The sequence below is a fragment of the Zootoca vivipara genome, chromosome 14, assembly GCF_963506605.1.
Source record: "Zootoca vivipara chromosome 14, rZooViv1.1, whole genome shotgun sequence".
Taxonomy (NCBI): Eukaryota; Metazoa; Chordata; class Lepidosauria; order Squamata; family Lacertidae; genus Zootoca; species Zootoca vivipara.
The window spans coordinates 43,601,668-43,627,502 of record NC_083289.1 but is presented as its reverse complement, the minus strand read 5'-3'; the positions used below and the strand labels follow the sequence as shown (position 1 = coordinate 43,627,502).

Here is a 25,835-nt window from a genome sequence, read left to right as displayed (position 1 = left end):
CACCAGGTCCCTCTTGTTAGGGAGGACCCGATTTTCAAGAGAATGGTGTGCAAGTTCTGTTATGTACAATGGACCTTCATGCAAAACACATTGTAAATCATTCCAAAAGAAGATGTCAGAGCACTCCAAATCATTTGGCCAAGTACGTGCATGGAACAATAGTAGACCTAGCGGACAGGCAACAAATGGAGATCTGCAATGGTTGTTGCAATGCACCCCTAATTATCACTTTTGTATTATAGAATTCTTGCATACCCTTAGAAGGGGCAGGGCTGCAACTTGCACAAAGGGACCCTGAATTTGCCACTACACCACTGGATGGGGGTTGTATGTAGTACCGGTAGTTGAACAACTTCTAGGGGCACTACACTGGTAACCGTGGCTCTAAAATTACTTAAGTGCACTGTCGCTGCTGCTGCAGACGACCACACACACACACACACACACACACACACACACACACACACACACACACACACAAAACAAGCAAGAGAGAAAGAACAGCAGGAAGAATTGTTGAGAAAGGTCACCATTGTTTGCTCCCAAGAGATTATGGCAAAGGCACCTTTGCGAAAAGTCAAATCATCTGCATCATTTAGGAAGAACAGGAAAAGGGCTATTAGAATGCAAAATGAGCATGAACAATGTAGCCCTCACTGCAGGCAAAATGGTTTTAATAGGATCCGCAGGGAACTTGATCTGCCACCAAGTGTTTGATCCTTTCCTATAGACAATCTCTCGTCTATATTCACGCACATACAGAACCCTGGATTGTATTCGAGTGGCATTTTAAGTTCAAATGTCACATCTGATTGGCCAACACAACTTTGGATGCAAGCCAAGGAGAGAGAGAGAGAAAGCCAGAGCCAATGTCTAACTGGATGTGACAGAACATTAAACCGCCGAGCAGCAGCTAAGGAATTGCTTTCTGTTGCTTTCAATAGGACTTTCTCGGGACTCGACCAGCCCCACTAAAGTCAATGGAAGTCTGTTATCCGAGAAGACGTGCACACAGATCTGCACTGTTTCGTCTCACTTTTGCTCGAATGTGGTCCGGGTCATTTTAAAAGGCTTTTCCTGGAAGCATGTGGCTGTGTTTGTATCTTGCTTATATCCTCTGTACATGCATAGCCCTAGAAAGCTTATGCAAAGGTGTGCTTGCCATCCACTGTAATCCACAGGGCGGAAGTAGCTCTGTGGCAGGCTGATGAGTGGTCAGGAGAGGTGTAGTGGCCAGGGTCACAAGGAAGGGCTGAATAACTCTTACAATTTCTGCAGCAGTGTCTCCAGACTCAGCTACATTAATCAAAACACAGCATTTTGAATGTGTTATAAGCATGCAACACCAGATGGCGGTGGGGAGTAAAAAATATATATGTAATTTTCCATAGCGGTTTTTTTCTTTTGCTATAATGATTTAATTTCTGACTTATTTATAGCGTTTCCCTCCATGTGTGTAGATCCATCCTCAGACTCCAGTATCTTAGAGCCAACCAATCAGGTGGTTTTTTTAGTAACAGATTGGAGCCAATGAGAGTGAAATGAGGTGAGTCAGCTGCTGAGGATTGGCTCCAAGGGTTACTCTGGAGAAGGCACATGGGAAAAATACCAAGGAGTTGCTGTTCTGTGTGCTTGACAGGCTGGGATAGCTCAGTCGGTAGAGTATGAAACTCTTAATCTCAGGGTTGTGGGTTCGAGCCCCATGTTGGGCTTGGGCTTGTGACGCTTTCCAACTCTTTATTTTCAAAAGAACGCTGTGCAATTTCTGCTATGTGCAACAGAACTTTGGGCATACACTAATGCAAGTGTAGAATCATAGAGTTGGAAGATGCCACAAGGGCCATCCAGTCCAACCCCCTGCCAAGCAGGAAACACCATCAAAGCATTCATGACATATGGCTGTCAAGCCTCTGCTTATAGACCTCCAAAGAAGGAGACTCCACCACACTCCTTGGTAGCAAATTCCACTGCCGAACAGCTCTTACTGTCAGGAAGTTCTTCCTAATGTCTAGGTGGAATCTTCTTTCTTGTAGCTTGAATCCATTGCTCCGTGTCCGCTTCTCTGGAGCAGCAGAAAACAACCTTTCTCCCTCCTCTATATGACATCCTTTTATATATTTGAACATGGCTATCATATCACCCCTTAACCTTCTCTTCTCCAGGCTAAACATGCCCAGCTCCCTAAGCCGTTCCTCATAAGGCATTGTTTCCAGGCCTTTGACCATTTTGGTTGCCCTCCTCTGGACACGTTCCAGCTTGTCAGTATCCTTCTTGAACTGTGGTGCCCAGAACTGGACACAGTACTCCAGGTGAGGTCTGACCAGAGCAGAATACAGTGGTACTATTACTTCCCTTGATCTAGACGCTATACTCCTATTGATGCAGCCCAGAATTGCATTGGCTTTTTTAGCTGCTGCATCACACTGTTGACACTGTGTAGTCAATATGGAGTCCTCCTTCCAGGCAAGGGATGACATGGCATTCGAACTCAGCACCCGCAAGTCTAGCTTGAAGGTTGGTTTCCAAAGCTTAGCTTTTAACAAAATCTAGACATTCTCTCCTTTAAAAATATATATATTAAAAAATACAGCTTTGTGAAACTTGAGGAGTTGACTAATTCTCACAGGCAGGAATTTAACCTGAGAGAACCAAAAAGGGGGAAAAAAGATATCATCTTACCTACTTTATAACAGTGTCCTTGTGCTGGGGGAAGACAAAGTTATTAATGCTTTTGGCAAAGCGATCACTAGACTAACAGTTTAGCAAGTGGTACAGAGCGTACTGCTTAAAGTGTATACCTACCTTGAGTAAATATCAGCTCTGCCTTTGTTAGGCTCTGCTTCTTAATAACACTGGAGGGAGAAAAATGCTGGAGGGGAAGTTGGCACTCTGAGGTTGGGTTACTTTTAAGAATGCCAACTTTGGAGGAAAAGTATTTATGCAATTAAAGAACCCTGGAGTGCCAATTAAAAATAAATAAATACGAAGTTTTCCAAACTATTCTGGGGAACCTGAAAGGACACTGTCTGTCACTCATATATAATGTACTGTACTTTTTTTTTTACTTAAAAAGAATGTTAAAAGAGGGGGGTAGTCTTATACACGGGGGCAATATCCCCATTTTCTTAATTTTGAGTCCCCCAAAATAAGGGGTGTCTTATACACGGGGGGGTGTTGTATAAGGAAAAATAAGGCATTTGTTTTTATTGATTTCAAACTGTAAACTGCCTTAGGGATCTTGACAGAAAGGCGGAAAATACATAAATCCAATACAGTCAAACCTGTTTTCGAACGCCTCGGCTGCCTAATGTTTCGGGAGCTGAATGCTGAAAACCTGGAACTGAATGCTTCCGTTTTCGAATGTGCCTCAGAGGTTGAACAGCTTCCGAGGCGCTGTTCTGAGGCGCAGAGGTTGAACAGCTTCCCCATTGAACTTGCTGACAGGGCTTTGATCCTCGGTTTTTGAATGTTTCAGAACTCGAATGGACTTCCGGAATGGCTTACGTTCGAAAACCGAGGTTCCACTGTACATAAATAATCGATCAATTCCCAGCAACTGGGCCAGAGGCAAAAATGGGCAGAGTGTAGATTTTGTCTTGGTACTGTAGGCCCAGTTTCAACACCCTCCCCTCTCTGTCTTCCACCCAGGCAGGAAAGAGGCATTATCAAACTTCAAGCCAGGCTAAAAACATTCAGGGCACATAGGCAATGGTAGTGAGGGGTTCAGGAGAGTTGCAAGGGCCAGTTGGAGAGGTCTCGGGGGCCGCATGTGAGGTTTCCCACCGCTGATCTAAACGCATCATGTTAACCGGAGATTTGTGCAATTCCCATAGATATTTCTTTATAACCGCAGAGCTAAAAAACAACAACCATAGGGGTAAAGCAACAACATAAAAAAACTACAACTTTGGATCCCACCCCCAACTGCTCCAAAGTGGGCAAGGTTGACAGGGAAGAGGAGAGCACGAGAGAGAGAGAAAGAAAGAGGCAGGCTGCAGAGTCTTCACCTTTGATTGTGAAACGTCGCTTTTTTTTTTTTACTTGGCATCAAATACGTTTACATATAGAAGCTCTCTAAAATGGAAGGACATGCGACATTAACTGATTTACTTCAAATATAGAATTGCTCTAAAACCATGCCACAGTGCAATTTCGCTCGCTCCCTCTCCCACATGCCATCACACGGGACCGAGAAAGATGCAGAATGTAAACTTCACCCTTGCAAAGTGTCCTCCTGGCTCGGAGTCAATGAAAAATTAATCCCGGGATTCCTGCGGTGCAGAATAGGCCCTTCAGCAAAGCATCTGTCTCTTAAAGCAAGGTCTTTCCTTAGACCAGCTTAAATCCACTGGCCTCATAATTCAGGTGTGGGGAACCTTTGCCGCTCCCTATGTTGCTGAACTACAACTCCCATCAGCTGCAACAAGCATGGCCCATGTCCAGGGGGTGATGGGAGTCGCAATTCAGCAACATCTGCAGAGCCAAAGGTTTCCCACTCCTTGGATAATTGGACAGCGTAGCTGGCAACTCAGATGCCACCCCTCGACTCTCACAGCTATTACATTCTTCTAGACTCTACTTGGCTCAGATGTCCAGCAAACAGCAACTTTTCTGATCAAGGCTGCTGTGCCTTTAATAGTTGCTCTGATGAGGCTTCTGCGATGGCAAAAATATGTGCCTTCTGCATTCTTACGGTAGCAACAAAGTTCTTGTTGCCGTTTTTTTTCTACAAATGAAAACTACAAGCGTTGCAACCTGCAAAGTCCCAGCAATAAACTTAAAACTTTTGATCATTTTCCTGCTTTCGATTCTGACTTGCATCCAGCATGAGGCCTAGGGGCAGCCACGCTTTGGAGGAAGCCCCAGTGAAGAAGCCCCTGTGAGGCCCTTTCAGCAAACACAAGATTGGGCTGTCCGTGTTGAACCATGCATCAAAAATATTGCACGGCACAGCTGCGCCTCCATTGCACCACTTTGGCGCATGCATGGAGGCAGTCATAGGTCTGCTTTGAAAGGCTCCAACATGAAGTGGTATCGTCTAGGAAGGCTTCTACCAGCACTGATTTAGGGCCAGGCTATACATCATTATGCAGAACGTGGAACTTGACTGTCTGGATCAAGCAGAAATTCGTAAAGCACGTTCTGCAGCAGGGGCAACTGTGGATTATTCTGTGGCCTGCCCTACGTGGCTGGCAAGGTCCCTCACTCGTGGCAATACAGATCTCCCAAGCTCTGCGAAAGATCAGAGCTGGACTGGGAGCACTAAACGGTGTGGCGGCGCAATGGTTCACGCCCAAACGGCTCCTGTGAACTGCTTTGCTGCTGCAGCAAACAAGGAGCAAAGCGTGCATCTTTTCTCTCCCCTTTGAAAAGGAAGGTCTAATTTTAAAGTGCATCTTGAGAAGAGCTAGAGATAAAATAAGCAGCAAAGAACAAGAACGCTCAAAGTTTATCCACACCTGGTATAAGTGACTAATGCTTTAAGAAGTGAAGTTGTGTCGATCATCTTTTGTTATTAGTTGATCTACATTTTTTCTGTTATTAAACTGCACGAGGAAATGTACTTCTCCTCTTTTTAAAAAAGAAGGCAGTAAACCCAAGTGTTGGCAACCTTTGGCCCAACCAGATGTTGCTGAGCTACAACTCCCATCACCCCTGGGCCAAACTTGTTGGGGGCTAAGCCGAGTTGTAGTTCAGCAACAGCTGGAGAGCCACAGGTTCCTCACTCCTCTAATATACCTTCCTCTTTTTCCCCTAATTACAGGCCAGCCCGACCTCCAAAATCCAAAGACAGGTAAGTGATTGTGATCAGCAACTAGATTGGCTGGTAGGGCAATTCAAAAGGGGCAAGGAGTTAGGCTTCTTTGGCTCTCTGCCTCAATTACAAGCCAGGCATCCCCAAACTTCGGCCCTCCAGATGTTTTGGACTACAATTCCCATCTTCCCTGACCACTGGTCCTGTTAGCTAGGGATCATGGGAGTTGCAGGCCAAAACATCTGGAGGGCCGCAGTTTGGGGATGCCTGATCCAAGCCTTCAACAATATGGTGACCTCCACATGTTATTGGGCTATATATGGAAGGTGCCAGGTTGGCAAAGGACGCAGTATCTAAAGTGGGTGAGCGGTGGCAAGGAGCTTTGAGGTGCAGGAGCACCCAATATGCTTTCTATCTGTGCTTGCCCCACTTGCAGTTGTTAGAAGATGTGCTGGTGATTTTTCATGGGCACCAACTGACACAGGGCAGCCAGTTGCCGACCAGTGCTGCTGACTTAACTTTGTTCTGCTACTATTTTAGAGCAGATGTAACTGGCACTAACAAAAGAAAAAGAAGAAAGCACATTACACAGAATTAACCCTAAGAGGTTCAGTTTCAGCAAATCACCTCCGAAAGGGGGGAGGGATTCTCGCCGGTCAAGAACTTGACCTCACACAGCAGATCCAATGAAATCAGCGGGATCATCATTTCACATGTTTGATGAAAGGGCTTGTGGGGGGACGGGACGGACCAGGACGTCAGAGTCCTATTTACATTTGTCTCAGTTTTCATAGCAGCTGCTTAAAAAAAAGGGGGGCTCAGCTTAATTGGGCAGATCCGGCATCATTGTAGCCTATTCGGCAGTGCTGTGCATAATATAATAAATATTACGAAGAGAATAAATTAATTACAAAAAGGACCCAACGACAACGCCCTCCCACAAAAACAAACATAAAAAATGTTCACTTAGAAAAATCCAGTTCTAATGAACAATGCATCTAAAGGACGGAAAGCCAATGTGGGACTCTCCAGCTGCTGTTGTTAAGACTACAGCTCCCATCATCACCAACCATTGGCTTTGTTGGCTGGGACTGATGGGAGCTGGAGTCCTGCGGCATTCAGAGAGGACCAGGTTTGACTCCCTGGATCCAGGGCCCTGATCTGCAGAGCCTTGTGGCTGTGCAAACTCCTCCGTGTTTCAAGGGGGGCTTGCATGGGGGTCTCTATGACAGTCTCCCCAAAACCCACTGAAATAAACAAAAGGTCTACAGCCAACCACATAACTAGGCAGACTTGGACTCCTTAAGCCTTCACGAATACTCAACTCCCTCTTCTGTCCGGGCGAGACGAGTGTGTTCAGAAACAGGCACAGATCCACTGAAACTTTACACCGATTGGGAGTGCGTGAAGTGAGTGGAGAGGAAGCAAAATGCTACACCCACGTCTCTATAGAGAATGGAGCGCATTAACAATGGACAGCGTTCCGGTCCAAGCCCTGAGCCGTGTCCACCAAGACGGTGTTTTGGGGAGGGTCTCCTCCTCCTCCTTCACTCTCTCCAGCTTCAGTTTTGTTGGGCTCGGCGGGATGCCCTGCAGAGGCTTCCTGGGCCACAGCCTTGGTGCTCTCCATGGCGTTGGCTCTTACTGTGATGTGTTCCCATCCTCCCTGCCAAAGAAGAAAAAGAAGAAATCGGCCACATGTTTGGAGAAGAGTCTGCTGTGCAGCAGCTACACAACACGGACAAGAGGAGCCTCTTAAGCAGGCATAGACCAGTGTTTCCCAACCTTGTGCCTCCAGCTGTTTTTGGACTACAATTCCCATCATTCCTGACCACTGGTCTTGCTAGGGATGATGGGAGTTGTAGTCCCAAAACATCTAGGGCCACAAGGTTGGGAAACACTGGCATAGACAACCTTGGCTCTCCAGATGTTTTGGAACTACAACTCCCATGATCCCTGACCACTGGCCCTGTTAGCTAGGGATCATGGCAGTTGGAGTTCCAAAACATCTGGAGAGCCAAGGTTGCCTATGCCTGCTCTTAAGAATACAAGAAGAGTCTTCCTGGATAAAAGCCAATGGCCCACTTAAGTCCAGCACCCTTTTCTCTTGTAAATGGACCCGTGGGCAGATATACAAGCCAGGGAAAATATCTGGAAAATGAGCGAGGTCCCAACCAAAGAAGAATGGCAACTTAAAACTGATGGAATACGCGCAGCTTGCGGATCTAACTTATAGAATAAGAGAACAAGAAGAACATAGGTTTAAAGAAGGCTGGAAAATGTTTATTGAATATATGGGGGGATTGTATACACTTGAAAACGTTGGCAGCATTAATATAAATTCAACAGTGTAAATAAGTTTTGATGGAAGTAATAATGGAATACTGAATGGTTTAGTTTATATAATAAAATAGGCAGGGATTTATGTTATGCAAAATGAACCATGGAAAGAGAAGGAGGGAAGTCATTGATATTTTAAGGTTGTCTAAATGAATATTCTAAATTATAAAACAGAAAATTCATATATAAAATATATATCACGGGCATCGCACATACTTGCAACCAAGCAACCTGCTCTATTGCTATAAATGGAATGCTTCTTTCAGTCCTAATTTCAGCAGGTGGAGAAGACCCTGTGGACACCAGGGGAATGTTTTTGTGGGCATGTGTGTACCTGTAGGCATCATACTGGCAACCCCTGGTGCAGAGGGTGTGTGTGTGTGTGTGTGTGTGTGTGTACATACATACAGTCTAGGCACCTGTCAACTATACATGTGGCTGTTCTACCTGGGCTCTGCTTACATATTTTCTCCAAATGGTGCCTGGAAAATCAGCAGGCCCTAACCAATTCCAGCTGTTTGTGTCTTTTATTATTATTATTATTATTATTATTAGTAGTAGTAGTAGTAGTATACAGCCCCTATACCTGTAGCAGGCAAACTAAGGCCTGGGGGCTGGATCTGGCTCAATCGCTTTCTAAATCCGGCCTGCGGACGGTCCAGGAATCAGTGTGTTTTTACATGAGTAAAATGTGTCCTTTTATTTAAAATGCATCTCTGGGTTATTTGTGGGGCCTGCCTGGTGTTTTTACATGAGTAGAATGTATGCTTTTTATTTAAAATGCATCTCTGGGTTATTTGTGGGGCATAGGAATTTGTTCATATTCCCACCCCCCCAAAAAAATATAGTCCGGCCCCCCACAAGGTCTGAGGGACATTGGACCGGCCCCCTGCTGAAAAAGTTTGCTGAGCCCTGCTGTAGATCCTAGGGCCGATCACAACATAAAATTACAGTAAAAAAAACAAACGCAAAAGCCGTAACAGAAATGAGAACAGAAACAAACCAATCACCCCCACTTCCACAACACATTTAAAAGGCCATTGGATGTCGATCAACCAAAGACCCGGCTGAAGAGGAACATTTTTGCCTGCTGCCTAAAGGTGTATAATGAAGGCGCCAGGCGAGCCTTCCTGGGGAGAGCTTTCCCCAGCCGGGAGCCACTGCAGAAAAGGTTCTTGCGTTGGCACCCTCTGGACCTCTTGTGGAAAAGGAACACAAAGAAGGGCCTCAGAAGTTGATCCTTGAGGAACTGTGGTCCTGTGCTGTTGAAGGTACTCACCCCAATGCCGTAGTCCCAAGAATGGCCTTTTGGCTCCATTGGCTGGACTCCCGTCCGATGACAGACCGTTCCACAGCTCAAGCTATGGCTCCCTTGTACTTTGTCAGCTATCACCCAGACCTAGAAAACAGGAATAGGGCTGATGATGCCTTGCACACCATGTGATTTCTTCCTACACCATGGATTACCAATATTAAAAACAACCAACCAAGGGGGTTGCTTTGCCCATTACCAAAATCCCTGTGCAAAAGGAGGGCACGCCTATGTAGCAATTTACATGCTTCCCAGGTGCGGTCATCTATGCATGTGGACAGATTTTTCATTCTGGGTGCAGCTTAGGAGCTGGCAAGCTGCAGCCAGCTCCCCAAACATGCATACAGAAAGAGACGAGACAAACTCGCATGTCGCAAACGCGATGATCTTCGTTCAGGCTGGGTTGAAAATGTTTAGTGGCTTTAAACTGGGGATGGGGAAACTCTGGCCTTCCAGGTGTTGTGTGACTACCCTAAAACCGCCTCTGCTCCCCTCATTTCTGACCACTCTCCATGCTGGCTGGAGCTGATGGGAATCGCAGTCCAAAAGATCCAGCAGGCACCACGCAGATGCGCTCTGATATAGCTGTATCGCATCATGGGGACCATTCCAATGTAACAACAGAGCAGAATGAATTAGAAGCGCCAAGCAATTAAATCAGGGGTCCCCAAACTTACCCGGCTTTGGGCCAGATGCCTGCCACACTGATTGTGTGGTGGGACGGAGGGTGGGGGAGCACGCGCGGGGGTGCGGGAGTGCATGCGCGCATGGCTGTGCACACCCATGCGCATACGCTATTTCTGGCACACTCCTGACCTGGAAAGCACCAGAAATAGCTTGTGCGCATGTGCAGAAGCCTCCTCCGATCCAGAAGTACACCGGAAATGACGCTTGTGCGTGCACACAAGCTATTTCCGTCGCTTTTCTGGGTCGGAAGTAGGCAGCCGCACCGTGTCGGTAAGAGCAGGCGGCGGCAGCGGGCGTCCCCGGGGGCCGCATAAAAGAGCCTGCATAAAAGAGGCTGTAGTCTGGGGACCCCTGAATTAAATCTTGCTTTATTACTTGCTAAAACCAACAGGAAGAAGTGGAAGGCGCCACGCTACAATTTTCCACAACCCCTTTTTCTTTCTTTCCCTCTCTCAAAGGCTGGGCCAGGATCAGTGGAAGCTGGTCCATGAGGGTTAAGTCTGGTTGTCCCCTCCCTGCAAGAAGTGAGGTTACAGGGAACCAGGCAGAGGGCCTTCTCGGTAGCGGCACCTGCCATGTGGAACATGCTCCCATCAAACGTCAAGGAAATTAACAGCTATTTGACTTTTAGAAGACATTTGAAGGCAGCCCTGTATAGGGAAGCTTTTAATGTTTGATGGTGTTGTTATATTTTGCTGGAAGCCACCCAGAATGCCTGGGGCAACCCAGTCAAATGGCTAGCATATAAATAATAAATTTATTGTTATTAAGTGTGCCCTTGCCCCACCAACTGCTCTCAGTTGGCCCCCACCTGCCTACTTATGGGCCCAAGGGGTGGGCCCTGGCTGTCTGCTTCATCCTCCTTAGTGCTGCCCTTGTAGAACTCAGCAGGGAAGAGGATGGGGGGCAAAACCAGAATGAGTTGGCTCCGCCTGTCATTGGCTCTGGCGCCACCTACTGTCGGACCTCCCTGTCTTACTATAAGCACTAGTCACCACAGACCAGGGTGCTCTATGCCCTTTCCTTAAGGTCAATAAACAACCTTAGTGAACAATTCTTTACAAAACAAGTTTATCGTGTCCCCTTCAGTCATTGTTCCAAAGAGATACTTTGAAGGCACACTCAGACCTGGTCCAAAGGCCCAATGGACACTTTGCGGACGTTGTTTGAAATGTGGTCCCAGCTGGAGCCTTGAGGGTAGCTTGGTGTGATGCCCTGGCGATACCACAGATTACCTACAAAAGGAAAAGTTCAGCATGGGCATGAGGTTATCTGACCCGTTCTTGCATTTGTGAACAACATACAGTGGTCCCTCGACTTACGACCTTAATCCGTTCTGAATGCACATTCGTAGGTCGAAAAGTTCGGAAGGCGAAACTCAGTTTCCCATAGGAAAAAAAAATTCGGAAAAATTCGCAAGTCGAAAAAACCGCATGTAAAAATTCGCAAGTCGAAAAAAATCACATGTAAAAATTCGCAAGTCGAAAAAACTGCATTTAAAGCCACCAACAGTTTCCGTTCGGATGTAGAAAAATTCGTAAGCGTGCGGCCATTTGTCCCGTTTGTAAGTCGAAACCTACAGATGTCGAGTAATTCGTAAGTCGAGGGACCACTGTACTTTAAAAGTCGAAAGACAATCCTGTAATGCAGAAGCAGTGAACTTTTTTGGGGTTCCTGAACTGCTGATCACTGAGCTGGCAAAGTCTTACTTCCCCCCTTCCCATCAACTGGTGGGAAAGGGGGAGAAGAAGCCTGCAAACATTGGCTGCATGCAAGAAAATTCCCACTGGCAGCCTGCAGAAACCCCTGGCTCTCACCCCCTGGGTTGGGAACAAAATTACACACAGATCCTGCTTTCTGAACACCATGCACTCTCAGGAAATCGATCATTAGGCGAATGTTCACATAATGAGCTGATGATTTCCATTATTTCCTATGGGAACATTTCTAATCCGTGATTTGTCTGATTTCTCTCCCTCCCGCCCTGGTTTCTCTCCTGAAATGGTTGTGGGCAACCATCAAAACACAAACGAGTAAGTAAGTGGCAAACTCCAAATGTTTGGATATCTGAATCAGCTGTTCGTGTAGCAAGATCTGGGTATAATTCTTTGTGTTTGGATAACCGAGATTTCAGATAATGAGAGTTCCGACAGTGGGACCTGCGTGTACTTCCTCTTACTCCCTCCCAACCCCATAATCAAAAGACACCTGGTGCTACTGCACAGTCTCAGTTCCTGATAAATAATCATTCAGTACTGATTGCAGGCACCCCTTATCTTTTAAGGTGCCATAGGATTCCTGGGACCCAGGTGGCGCTGTGGTTAAACCACTGAGCCTAGGGCTTGCTGATCAGAAGGTCGGCGGTTCGAATCCCTGTGACGGGGTGAGCTCCCATTGCTTGGTCCCAGCTCCTGCCAACCTAGCAGGAACCGCTACAGCGGGAAGGTAAACGGCGTTTCCGTGTGCTGCTCTGGTTTGCCAGAAGCGGCCTTGTCATGACCTGGAAGCTGTACGCCGGCTCCCTCGGCCAATAATGCGAGATGAGCGCGCAACCCCAGAGTCGGTCACGACTGGACCTAATGGTCAGGGGTCCCTTTACCTTTAGGATTCCTGGTAGTGATTTCGTGCAACAGATTTAAGACAGCAGCGGAGTACACCCCTCTGGAAACAGAAAGCAAGCCGCTCACCATTTTTATCCACAACGAAGACAGAGGTTCGTCCAACAGAGACTTGCTTTATCTTCTGCTTCGGGGGAGAAGGAATATGGTACCAGCAGTCGCCTGTACAATGATATAGACAGCCAGACAGCCATGAAACAACGCAAGTAATTATAGCATATATATAAACCATTTTAATATTGCCAATACAGTGGTACTTCGGTAGTGGCGCCCGCCCTGTGGAACGCCCTCCCATCGGAGGTCAAGAAGATAAACAACTACCTGACATTTAGAAAACACCTAAAGGCAGCCCTGTTTAGGGAAGTTTTTAATCTGTGATTTTAATGTATTTTGGTAGTTGTTGGAAGCTGCCCAGAGTGGCGGGGAAAACCCAGCCAGATAGGCGGGGTATAAATTATTATTATTATTATTATTATTATTATTATTATTATTATTATTATTAATACCTCATGTTACATACTTAATCCGTTCCAGAGCTCCGTTTGTAACAGGAAACTGCTCGTGACATTTTGCTAATGGCTCCTCCCACTGCTGCCACGCCGCCTGAGCGCGACTTCTGCTCGCATCCCGGGGCAAAGGTCACAACAAGGGGCATCTACTTCCGGGTTAGCAGAGCGCGTAACCCACAGCATTCGTAAGGGGGGCGGTACGTAACACGAGGTACCACTGTAGTTTAAATGTTTCTTGCAAACCACTTAGAGGTTTTACTTCAATCAAAGCAGGGCGTAAATTTTGTTAACTAAAAAAAAAAATTAACATATGTCAAGTGGTCACAGGCTTACCTTCAGGTTTGTTTGGCGATACTGAACCGCGATAGAAGATGGAGCCATCGCGGGCCACGGCCCAGACCTGGTGAAATGCTCCGATGGAAACCGAAACGAAGGGCTGATCTGTTCCCACGTGGAGCCAGGATGTTCCCTAATTGGGGGACATGGGAGGGGAAGAGGGAGAATGCCCTGGCTACTCAATCTCAGTGGTTCCCGAACTTCTAAGACTGGTAACAATAACAGAGGATTTCACCCTCCTGCAAAGCAATTCCTAGGGCAAGCAAAGTTGCATGACAGTGTCATGAGACTGGGACGGTCTACTAAAAATGCAACAGGACTTCTTCAAAGAAGCATTTGGTTCCAGATGCAAGGTAGGCTGGCTACAAGCACTGAAGTTCAAAACTCCCAACGCTAGATGTGGTCTCAGGCTGCTGCTGGAGGAAGAGTCAGACCCCCTTTGTTGACCTGGTTGGGATCAGCTAGGACAATGGGGCACTGCCCCACACACATCAGCCTTTCTTCTCTGTCTGTTCTGCTTCCTCATCAGCCTCAGTTGCTGCCCTTGTACAACTATGTGGGAGAATGGGGACAAAGCTATGAATATGGCCACCGTTGGCTCTGCTTCCACCTGCTGCTGGAATCCTTCCTTTCCCCAAACCCCTTGCCACTTTCCAGAGGCAAGACATCAAGGCCTTGTTCAGTAAGTTCGGTGGGGGTCACTTGCCACTTGGCTCCTCCCCATCCCACCACTGCCTCCCTTCAGTGGTCGTTCCACCTTGCCATTGCTACAATTGTGTAATGTTAAGCATTGGCTCCTGGATTCGCTTAATTTTCATCGGCCCTCCTCTTCCCCCTTTCCTTTTGTGTCGTGTCTATTAGATTTAAGTGGAACACAGTGGCAAAAAAAGAGGTGGTATTCAGAGTATAGAAATGTTACTTGAATAGAAAGATAGCTAGCAAGAAGATAAAACTCCCTGGGTCCCCCTACATATGTTCGAAGTGACACTTGCACAGCTGACGCAATATCCAAAGGGGGTAGCCACCTTATTGGTAGTAGAAGCATTTGTGGGCTACAGTCATCTATCAGATGCATGGAGTTATGGCTGGGACTTTCTAACTGGTCCACTGGCTTCCACCTAAACATTAGGAAGAACTTCCTGACAGTAAGAGCTGTTCGGCAGTGGAATTTGCTACCAAGGAGTGTGGTGGAGTCTCCTTCTTTGGAGGTCTTTAAGCAGAGGCATGACAGGCATATGTCAAGAATGCTTTGATGGTGTTTCCTGCTTGGCAGGGGGTTGGACTGGATGGCCCTTGTGGTCTCTTCCAACTCTATGATTCTGTGATTCTATGACTGATGGGAGTTGGAGCCCAAGCTCAGCTGGTAGAGCACGAGACTTTTAATCTCAGGGTTGTGGGTTCGAGCCCCATGTTGAGTGAAAGATTCCTGCATTGCAGGAGGTTGGATTTAGATGACCCCAATGGTCCCTTCCAACCCTACAATTCTATGACACGATCCCAACACCTGGAAGTCCACGGGTTCCTCCAGGCCTGAACTAAATGAGGGCAAATGAGGATTGACCCTAATATGCCCCATTAAAAACAACATTTATAACTGATTACCCAAGAGCATAAAGGTAAAGGTAAAGGGACCCCTGACCATTAGGTCCAGTCGTGACCGACTCTGGGGTTGCGCGCTCTTCTCGCATTACTGGCCGAGGGAGCCGGCGTATAGATTCCAGGTCATGTGGCCAGCATGGCAAAGCCGCTTCTGGCAAAGCAGAGCAGCACATGGAAACGCTGTTTACCTTCCCGCTGTAGTGGTACCTATTTATCTACTTGCATTTTGATGTGCTTTCGAACTGCTAGGTTGGCAGGAGCTGGGACCAAGCAACGGGAGCTCACCCCGTCACAGGGATTCGAACCGCCAACCTTCTGATCAGCAAGCCCTAGGCTCAGTGGTTTAGCCCACAGCGCCACCTGGGTCCCCCTACCCAAGAGCATACAAACTAGCAGAGTGCACAAGTGATGTTATTTAGATTCATTTCAGGTGCTCAGTTTGCACAAACATACAAGAAAACAAAAGGCTCACAGCTGGGTTTTGGGGCGTGATGCATAGTCGGCAAAGCACATCTCCCTTGTCGCTGATAGCCCAAAGAGCCACAAACTCGTCCTCAGCAGCCAGAGATTCAGGAATGATGGAAACATCCCATAGGGCTATTGGGGGGACTTCCAGCCAAGGACCACTGGTGACGTATCTGCATTTCCTAGAAAGGCAAGGGAGAGAGAAAGGAGGTGAGTAAAAAGGCAATGGCAGAGCACCTGGTACCTGTCCAAGGTGCAATCCTCAGCATCTGCAGGTAGCTCTGGGAGAGACTCTCTGCCTGAAATTATTGGGACAGCTGCCAGCCAGAGTAGACAATACTGAAGATCAATTTCTTACAAATGCATGAACATTCATGATATTATGAAGCACTGTGAGAAGGATCACGGGTGGCAGGGTGCAAACACTTTCAAAACTTTTCCCCATCTGCAGATGCAGGATATACAACGGTTTGAGACCCAAGGGGGCCTTGTAAGCATCGGGAACTTCAGGGCCCAGAAAAACCTGAACCTGCAGCCAACGGGAGGCAAAACACTGCAGTGGGCAGCAATTCAAGTTGTAGGTTTACAGAAGCTAATAAAGGCATGTGTGTTTTGCCAATTAGCCAAATGAGCATGATGTGTTGCTGGGCCTGGATGAGCAGCGGTTCAGCACAAGAAGATACTTAGAAAGCCAAGCTAATAAGGGGGTCATTGGGAGGTCAAAGGGCAAAGAGATGCCTTCCACCTTGACATGGAAATCTAAAAAGTACCCAACTTGTTCCTCCTACATTTGCTTTGCTTTATTGGGGGGGGAGGGGCGGGTTGAGCGGAGATTGGACAGCCGGTCCTAAAGGATCTACACTGGCTCCCAGTACGTATCCGAGCACAATTAAACGTGTCAGTGTTGACTTTAAAAGCCCTTGACGGCCAGGTGCATTTGGCGAGCAATGGCCCCAATCCTTGCCACTAGTCCAGGGGGGCAGGGGCTGGGGGTCCGTTCATACTGAAACTCACAAAGACCAGAGAGATCAGAGAGACTCTGTATTCACCATTATAACTCTGAATAGTTGTTGGGAACTGCAAGTGTGGCAGAGTGGTGTTGAGCGCTCATCGCTCCAGTTGGCAAGCTTCCCATGAACATCTGGTTCAGGGGGCATCAACCTAAGGCCCATGGGCCGGAAGCGGCACACGGAGGCCGTTTAACTGGCCCACGAGCCACGCCCGAACCGAGCTGCCTGCTAGGTGAGTCCCTGCGTGCTGCGCTAAACCGGCACAGCGCAGCACAGGGACTCTCTTGCGCAGCTCCGGAAATTGCTTCTGTGCATGTCCGCGTCATGAGAGCTGGACCATAAAGAAGGCTGATCGCCGAAGAATTGATGACTTTGAATTATGGTGCTGGAGGAGACTCTTGAGAGTCCCATGGACTGCAAGAAGACCAAACCTATCCATTCTGAAGGAAATCAGCCCTGAGTGCTCACTGGAAGGACAGATCGTGAAGCTGAGGCTCCAAGACTTTGGCCACCTCATGAGAAGAGAAGATTCCCTGGAAAAGACCCTGATGTTGGGAAAGATTGAGGGCACTAGGAGAAGGGGACAACAGAGGACGAGATGGTTAGACAGTGTTCACGAAGCTACGAACATGAGTTTGACCAAACTGCGGGAGGCAGTGCAAGACAGGAGTGCCTGACGTGCTATGGTCCATGGGGTCACAAAGAGTCGGACACGACTAAACGACTAAACAACAAATGTCCGCGTCGCCAGAAATCGCTTCTGTGCATGCCCAGATGCCAAAAATTACTTCTCCACAGGTGCGATTTTCGGCGTCTGGGAAGTGATTTCCGGAGCCGCGGACATGCGCAGACGTGATTTTCAGCATTGTGTCTGGCCCATGAAGGATCTCTGTGGGATTATCTGGCCCATGCCCGGTAAGCCTTGTTGACCCCTGATCTAGTCGGTCCCTGTGAAAACAGGATGGCAGGGCTATTCGTAGATTCTTATGAACCATCCTTTAACAGCTCTGCCAATGACTCTGTAGTAAGGCCATTAACTATAGTATACTTAAAGCAGTATAGAATAGAATCAGATTTTAAAAATCGAAAAAGTGTGTGGGTAAGGGAAGCAGGCCGATGTATGTGCAAAGGAAGGGAAAATTCTTTCCCCCTCCTGCAATATACCTGAGAGGTACCTAAACTATTTTTGAGTGTGATGTGCTTTACCTGGCCCAGCGCCTTCGCCGCACAAAGTCCTTCATTGTCTTGTGCCCGTGATAAGACCTGCAGGAAGGAGAGACGCACTGTTTTTAAATGCTGTCTACCGGCAAAAAGATAAAGAGGTATCGGCCCTTCGCTCCTCTCAAACAAAGGGTGGTTTGTAGGGCCAACCCAGGCTCCCATGTTGGGGGTTAGCCACTCGTCACGAGTGAGCTTTTGCTAAGTAGCAAAGCAGCACCCCGCTACCAGATTTTCTTTTTGTGTAAAGGGAGTTCACGGAGTTCTGTACAGTCTAATGGGACATGAGCAACGAAAAAATTCAGATCTTCTTGCTGTTGGTTCCATAAACTGATACAGGCACAAAGAGAGCCAGATTTCGAATTTACTTTGATCCTCCCCATTTCCCTCCAAGGTGCTCAAGCTTGGTCCCTTTCCCCCTCACAACAACCCTGCAGTGAGGTCCAGCTCCAGACTTTGAAGAAGGCCTTGGTGGGATTAATCTGGTGGCAGCGAATGTGCTGTAATCAGTGCTAGGCTACTTGGACATGCAGGTGTCTGGAGAGCGACCCCCCCCCCCGGCCTCCAAGATGATCCTATTTTTTTTTAAGCAAGATTTTAGCATTTGTAGAACCTGAGATATGAGGCAAAATGTACAAGCGCCAATCTTCTCCATTTAGCTTTTTACTTCTCCCATCAGTGGAGAACCATTCTTGGAGATGCCATTTTAATTTCCCACAATCCCCTGGAGCAACACTCTGTGGAGGGCATCGTGGGAAATGAAAATGGCAGTGCCCAGACAGCAGCAGGCCCCACCTGAATGTTAGGTCAAAATAATTTTTAACCCAATAAATGCAGAAATGAGAATCTTGGGCCACATTCATACTGTACATTTGAAGCACTATGATACCGCTTTAAGCAGTCATGGCTTCCCCCAAATAATTCTGGGAGCTGTAGTTTGTTAAGAGTGCTGAGAGTTGTTAAAGGTAAAGGGACCCCTGACCATTAGGTCCAGTCGTGACCGACTCTGGGGTTGCGGCGCTCATCTCGCGTTATTGGCCGAGGGAGCCAGCATATAGCTCCTGGGTCATGTGGCCAGCATGACAAAGCCGCTTCTGGCAAACTAGAGCAGGGCACGCAAATGACGTTTGCCTTCCCCACTGGAGCGGTACCTATTTATCTACTTGCACTTTGACGTGCTTTCGAACTGCTAGGTTGGCAGGAGCTGGGACCGAGCAACGGGAGCTCACCCTGTCGTGGGGATTCGAACCGCCGACCTTCTGATCGGCAAGCCCTAGGCTCTGTGGTTTAACCCACAGCGTCACCCGCATCCCAATGAGAGTTGTTAGGAGACCCTTATTCCCCTTCACAGGCCTTTAATTTCAAAAGTCCCCTCTGAAGAGAGAGTAGATTTTTTAAACACTCTGAGAACTGTTGCTCTGTGAGGGCAACAGAGGTCTAATAACAACTCTTTAGATCAGGGTTCCCAAACTACGGCCCCCGGGCCGGATGCGGCCCAATCGGCCTCCCAATCCGGCCCGCGACGACCCCCGCCGCCCGCTGCCGCCGCCCGCTCTTACGGCGCGCGGCGCAGCGACGATCAGAAAAATCGGCAAAAAATCGCCGAAAATCCTTTTTGCGCATGCGTATGGGCCTCTCCCAACCCAGAAGAGGTCATTTCCGATGCACTTCCGGGTCGGGGGAGGCCCATACGCATGCGCACAAGCGATTTTCGGCGATTTTCCCCCCGCCCGTGTGCGTGTGCGCATGCGCACGGGCGCGCACTCCCCCGCCCTCCGGCCCGCTGCGCGCGCACTCCCCTGCCGTCCGGCCCGCCGCGCGGTCGGCACGGCGGGCACCGGCCCACTGCGCGGTAAGTCTGGGGACCCCTGCTTTAGATGTATGGTGTGGAAGTAACCTTGGATGGATTACAACCTAATATTTTTTCCTGTGTTCTCAAAAGCTTCTGCTCCTGTTGCCATTCTTAAGACATCATGCTCACACTTCAAAGCAGAAACAGGGGATTTAACTTATGCAGTAGTAAAGAAAGCAATAACCCTTACGCTGGAAAGTCAGCTGCGTATTGCCACCCTTCCCGATCAGTGCCACCCGAAACGCTAAAATCGATGTACCAGTCAGAAACCTGGATTGAGTGGAGAGAGAGTCAAGAATTCAAAAGGAGGAGGAGAAAGAGGAGAAGAAATCTAATCCCTATCCAGGACTAGCAACATAATTTTTGAGAAAGGTCCTAGCAGGGCGCCCCCTGGTGGCTTCCTCCAGTAACAGCAGTTGGGTCTGGGAAGCCACTCATCCAGGTTAAAGTCACCACAATGACCCGGAGCAAAGCTACAGTTGGGCCCTTTGGAGGAATTGTGGGAAATTAAAAAAATGGGAGGTTGGAACAGGTGAGGGGGTCGGCCAAGGCAGCTCTACACCAGCAGCCAAGGTTTCTCACACCAATCCTATCCATACAGCCCCAAACGAAAAACTCCCAGTGCAAAACAGGGGGGGAAAACTACTGGTAGTTTGGGGGAAAATTAGTTGCCACACAGGATCTTCCAATATCCCTTTTGAAACTGGAGTAGGCAGCAAACAAAGCGGTGGGACACGAACTAATGGATTAAAGTTACAAGAAAGGAGATTCCAACTAAATATCAGTAAGAGCTGATCGACAGTGGAACAGACTCTCACAAGAGGTGGGGGAATCCACAAGAGGTGGAGGTTTTTAAGCAGAGGTTGGATGGCCATCTCTCATGGATGCTATAGCTGAGATTCCTGCATCGCAGGGGGCTGGACTAGATGACCCTCTGGGTCCCCTTCCAGCTCTAAAGTTCTATGATTCTATGAACCTTCCTTCCAGGGAATGGCTGTAGCTCAGTGGTAGAGAATCTGCCTCGCATGCAAGAAGTCCCAGGTTCCATCCCCAGCATCGCCAGGTATGGAAGGGAGATTCTACCCTGCCCGAAGCCCTGGAGAGCTGCTGCCAGTCAGTGTAGACAATACTGAGCTAGGTGGGTCAATCATCTGACTCCGTACATGGAGTACAGACTTGTGACTTGTCCAAAGGCACCCAGGTGGGACAGGGAGGGATACATCTCCAGAAAACCTGTTGCTGCAAGTCAGCTTATCCTTGCAACAGGGCAATGTCCAGAAAGGTCCAGTCCGCTTACCCAAGACCATTGTGGCGATGGGGGCTTGGTGTTGGTCTTCGTACACTCCTGCAAGCCGGAGGCATCGCTCCACATATACCGATCCGTGGGGAGGCCCCTGTAAGACAAAACACACACAGGATGCTCAGTGCCTGATCTTCTGTGTGCTGACTCAGTTAGTTAAGTCCCAGTGGAGTTCAGTCCCAAGTGTTGCAGCCTTAAAGAAACCACTTCACACCAGAAATGCCTTCCTTGCATAACAGCGTATTAGGGAGCGGCCTTTGAGACTCTGCTGAGTTGGGTCCACATACAACATCCAACCACACTTTAGCGGTTGCTTGAGCTTTTGGGCTCCCTTCCGCTCCTCTGCTATTTCCCAGTGTGATGTTCAGAGCTGGAATCCAGGCCCTCCCCTTACATTACGTGGCAGCAAAGTGAAGGAAGCTGTAGTCAATTCCAAGATCACCGATGAGAGTCCTTGCACAAAACATAGTTCCAGGCCCACCTTCTCTCGGTTTCATCAACATCGGAGGCACAGTTGGTGGTGACATGAGACAGAGCCTTTTCGGTGGCTGCCCCAAGATTGTGGAATTCCCTCCCAAAAGAGGTTGGGCTGGCTCCCTCGCTATCTTTGATGTTTTATTGTGTTTTTAATATTCTGTTGGAAGCCGCCCAGAGTGGCTGGGAGGCTCGGCCAGATGGACGGGGTATAAGTAATAAATTTATTATTATTATTATTATTATTATTATTATTATTATTATTATTATTATTATCACCATCATCTTTCTGCCAGCAGTTAAGGCCTTTCTATCCTTTGAAAACTAGGCACAGATTATGTTGGGTGTTTTTTAAAAAATTGATTTTCAAAGATATAAACATGCAACACAAAACAGTACCAAATCCAAATATCGAGATTACTCTGAATCTCCTGACTCCCCCCCTCCCAATCCCTTTCATGGGTTCTTTTAATTCTATTTTCAACTGCATATCAGTACTTCCCCAATTTTTCATCTTCCTAAGTTATCTCTACATTGCTGTATTTAAAATCCTGCTAATGTTTTGACCTGTTTACAATGATTCTATATATACATTATAAACATTTCCCATTCGTTTAAAATTATCTTGTCTTCTTGATTCCTGATCTGCCCAGTTAATTTTGCCATTTCGGGATGGTCCATCAACTTTGTTGGTGTTAATGCCGCTTCTAAATGTGCTTTATTGTATTTTATATACTGTTTTTCACCAGTTTTTATTACTGTGTATTTTATAATTATGTCTTTAAAATGTTGCTAAGCCACCTTGAATCCCAACTTGGGAGAAAGGCAAGATATAAATACATCAAATCGATAAGCAGATTTACCTCATTTGGAAGTTACATTTCTCAACAGATGTATAAACAGAAGATTTGTCTGTCTTGACAACAAAATTGAGCCGTTCAGTTTCCACAAATCAAGTCCTAGCCATGCTTTCTTCCACCCGGCACCCATGCCGGCACCACCTGGGCCCGACACCCATGCTGAAAGTTTTGGGCAAATACACCCTCCAGTGGTGAAATCTAGTATTTACCCAGTCCAGAAAACTTCCTAGGCATCCCAAGCTTGGTGAACTATCAGACCTAAGAGTTTGAAAGGTTCTGAAAGACCTACATTGGCTCCCAGTACGTTTCCGAGCACAATTCAAAGTGTTGGTGCTGACCTTGAAAGCCCTAAACAGCCTCGGCCCTGTATACCTGAAGGAGCATCTCCACCCCCATCGTTCTGCCCGGACACTGAGGTCCAGCGCCGAGGGCCTTCTGGCGGTTCCAGTACTGTGAGAAGTGAGGTTACAGGGAACCAGGCAGAGGGCCTTCTCGGTAGTGACGCCCACCCTGTGGAACACCCTCTCATCAAATGTCAAGGAAATAACTAACTATCTGACTTTTAGAAGACATCTGAAGGCAGCCCTGTATAGGGAAGCTTTTAATGTTTGATGTTTTATCGTGTTCTTAATATTCTGTTGGGAGCCGCCTAGAGTGGCTGTTGGGTGTGGTATAAACAATAAAATTATTATTATTATTATTATTATTTGAAATGTTCAACGCAAACAGATGTGGACAAGTCATCTCGCAAGGACCGCAATCCAGAATCAAAACCAGGTTTCGATGCTAGTTGGCAGAGCAAATGGAAATGGTTGTTTGCTTGCTGTTATTTTCTTAAAACGACAACTCAAAAAACGAAGGGAGTCAGCCAAGCAATGAGTCTTACAAGTAAGACCAGTAGACTCCAATGGACATCACACAAGAGAGTCACTCTGAAGTTTGCCCCTCGGCACCCCGTACCTGCTGCTGTATCCAGTGACAGGATTCCACCGCTGATTCTCGTAAATGTAGACACACTTCACATCCGACTGTGAGTAAATGTTATCTGCGCTGCTTGCTAGACCTGTAAGACCCAGACCATTAATCACACCCTAATATTGTAAGTCCATTTCCCATTTTAAATATTGATATCCTTCCCTTAATTACTATACACTGGATGTGTATGAACGTATATGCATGTGTGTCTATAAATACACACACACAAAATATATATAATACTGTGAATAATACCAGTCTATATCCGTATAAGATTTCAAATTGTTTCTACGTATGGAATTGTTTTTATTGTTGATTGCTTTGCGATCGATTACTGTGAGATTGCTTCGAGGTATTTTATGGGAAGTGATTCATAAAGGGTCTGGAAACCTAGCCTTATGAGGAATGGTTGAAGGAGCTGGTTATGTTTAGCCTGGAAAAGTGCAGATCGAGAGGAGCTATGATAGCCATCTTCAAATATCTCAAGGGCTGTCTCATGGAGGATGGAGCAAGCTTGTTTTCAGGAGGGTATGACCCAAAACAATGGCTCCAAGCAAGGAGATTAACTAAGCATCTGATTAACTAAACCTGACTAAACATCAGGAAGAACTTTCTGACACTAAGAGCTGCCTAACAGTGGAATGGGCTCCCTTGGGAGATGGTGGACTCTCCTTCCTTGGAGGTTTTTCAGCAGAAGTTGGATGGCCCTCTGTCATGTATGATCTAGTAGATATTCCTGAATTGCAAGGGGTTGCTGTGCATGTGTACTTGGCCGCCAGCGTGATGGCAGTCATAGAGATATTATTATATAGCAAGATATCCCACCTGTCAATTATAATGCCAGGTAATTGGCAGGTGGGGTGTCCCACCCAGGGGGGCCATCTAAGGCCCCCCTGCAAGTACAGAGATCAAAATGAAAATATATTTCTTACCTGAGAAGAAACTTCCTCCATATCCACCGGTGTAAACCCAGGCGGTGTGGTCATACCCAACACCCCAGACTATGCCGCGGCTGTTGCATTCAATCATTCGGAGATGTCCGCCTATCTGGCGCCAGAACCTGCAAGACAAAAAAAAATCTGCTTAGCATTCCCCCAGGATACAGAACCATCTAACCCAGGCATCCCCAAACTTTGGCCCTCCAGATGTTTTGGACTACAATTCCCATCTTCTCTGACCACTGGTCCTGTTAGCTAGGGATCATGGGAGTTGTAGGCCAAAACATCTGGAGGGCCGCAGTTTGGGGATGCCTGATCTAACCCAATCCACCTATTCTGTAAACGGACATATTTTTATAGCAATTTTAGCCCATCCCTCCTCCAACGAGTTCAGGGAAGCACACCTGGCTTCCTCAATAGCTGTAAAAACAACCCTGTAAGGTAGGCTAAAGAGAGTGAGAGAGCCCTTAAAATGGCTAGGACACAACCCCAGCAGAGACCTCTGAGTTTGTTGGAACAGGTTTGGGCCTGTCCTCTGCTGGTCAATCGAAATTTGCCATGTGTTTGATTCTCCCCTAGCAAAAAAAGGGCACGTTTGCAGCCACACATATAATCCATTAGCAGGGGAGACTTATGACAGCTTTCTTACATTTGGTCACACGGCGTTGGGTGTGTCACTGCCTCCATGTCGGGACTTGGCTCACTAGCGAAGATGTCCCCTTTGCAGGTCACGGACCAGATGGCCTGATGGGAGGGCGGGCCCTGGATCTGCCGGCTTTCACAGCAGGACATGCTCAGGAGAGCCAGCTGGGAGGCACAACAGGAGGAAACATTTAGTCACGGGGAACACGAGCCGTTTGAGCATCTGCAGCGCCTTTAATATATGACTCCAGAGATGACACTATACATTTAAAGCAGGCCTGTCCGACCGGAAAAAACTCAACAACTCTGGTCAATAAAATGGGTAGATCACTGCCAGTTTAATTATAGTGGGAGTAGATCGCAGTCTCTTGGAAGTTGGACACCCCTGATTTAAAGCATCCTACTATGTTATCTGGGACGCGGGTGGTGCTGTGGGTTAAACCACAAAGCCTAGGGCTTGCCGATCAGAAGGTCGATGGTTTGAATCCCCGTGGCGATGGGGTGAGCTCCCATTGCTCAGTCCCTGCTCCTGCCAACCTAGCAGTTCGAAAGCACATCAAAGTGCAAGTAGATAAATAAGTATCGCTCCAGTGGGAAGGTAAATGGCGTTTCCGTGCGCTGCTCCGGTTTGCCAGAAGCGGCTTTGTCACATGACCCGGAAGCTGTACGCCGGCTCCCTTGGCCAGTAAAGTGAGATGAGTGCCGCAACTCCAGAGACGTCCGCGACTGGACCTAATGGTCAGGGGTCCCTTTACCTTTACCATGTTATCAGTCATGGCTTTGACTAAAGAATCATGGGAAGTATATTTTGCTAAGGGTGCTGTGAGTTGTTAGGAGATCCCCTATCCCCCCTCACAGAGCCACAATTCCCAGAGTTTCCTGGGGAAGAGGGATGAATGGCGAAACTACTGGGAATTGTAAAATTCTCAGAATGATTTAACAGTA

At 47.5% G+C, this 25,835-nt stretch overlaps 1 protein-coding gene across 2 annotated transcripts in view; it reads right to left on the bottom strand.

Moving 5' to 3' along the window:
- Nucleotides 1–5,754: 5,754 nt before the first annotated feature.
- The window catches only part of TECPR1 (tectonin beta-propeller repeat containing 1), a 42,949-nt gene continuing 22,868 nt past the window's right edge, over nt 5,755–25,835 (bottom strand). For both annotated transcript variants that reach the window (XM_035132311.2, XM_060282498.1), the window contains 12 exons: nt 24,898–25,055; nt 24,243–24,370; nt 23,296–23,398; nt 20,999–21,095; nt 19,892–19,971; nt 17,838–17,894; nt 15,629–15,803; nt 13,555–13,690; nt 12,782–12,874; nt 11,223–11,329; nt 9,375–9,494; nt 5,755–7,421 (listed from right to left, as the gene is read on the bottom strand). In XM_035132311.2, the coding sequence (XP_034988202.2) occupies nt 7,221–7,421; nt 9,375–9,494; nt 11,223–11,329; nt 12,782–12,874; nt 13,555–13,690; nt 15,629–15,803; nt 17,838–17,894; nt 19,892–19,971; nt 20,999–21,095; nt 23,296–23,398; nt 24,243–24,370; nt 24,898–25,055 (1,455 nt within the window). In that variant the 3' untranslated portion in view covers nt 5,755–7,220. The remainder of the gene's footprint in view (nt 7,422–9,374; nt 9,495–11,222; nt 11,330–12,781; nt 12,875–13,554; nt 13,691–15,628; nt 15,804–17,837; nt 17,895–19,891; nt 19,972–20,998; nt 21,096–23,295; nt 23,399–24,242; nt 24,371–24,897; nt 25,056–25,835) is intronic.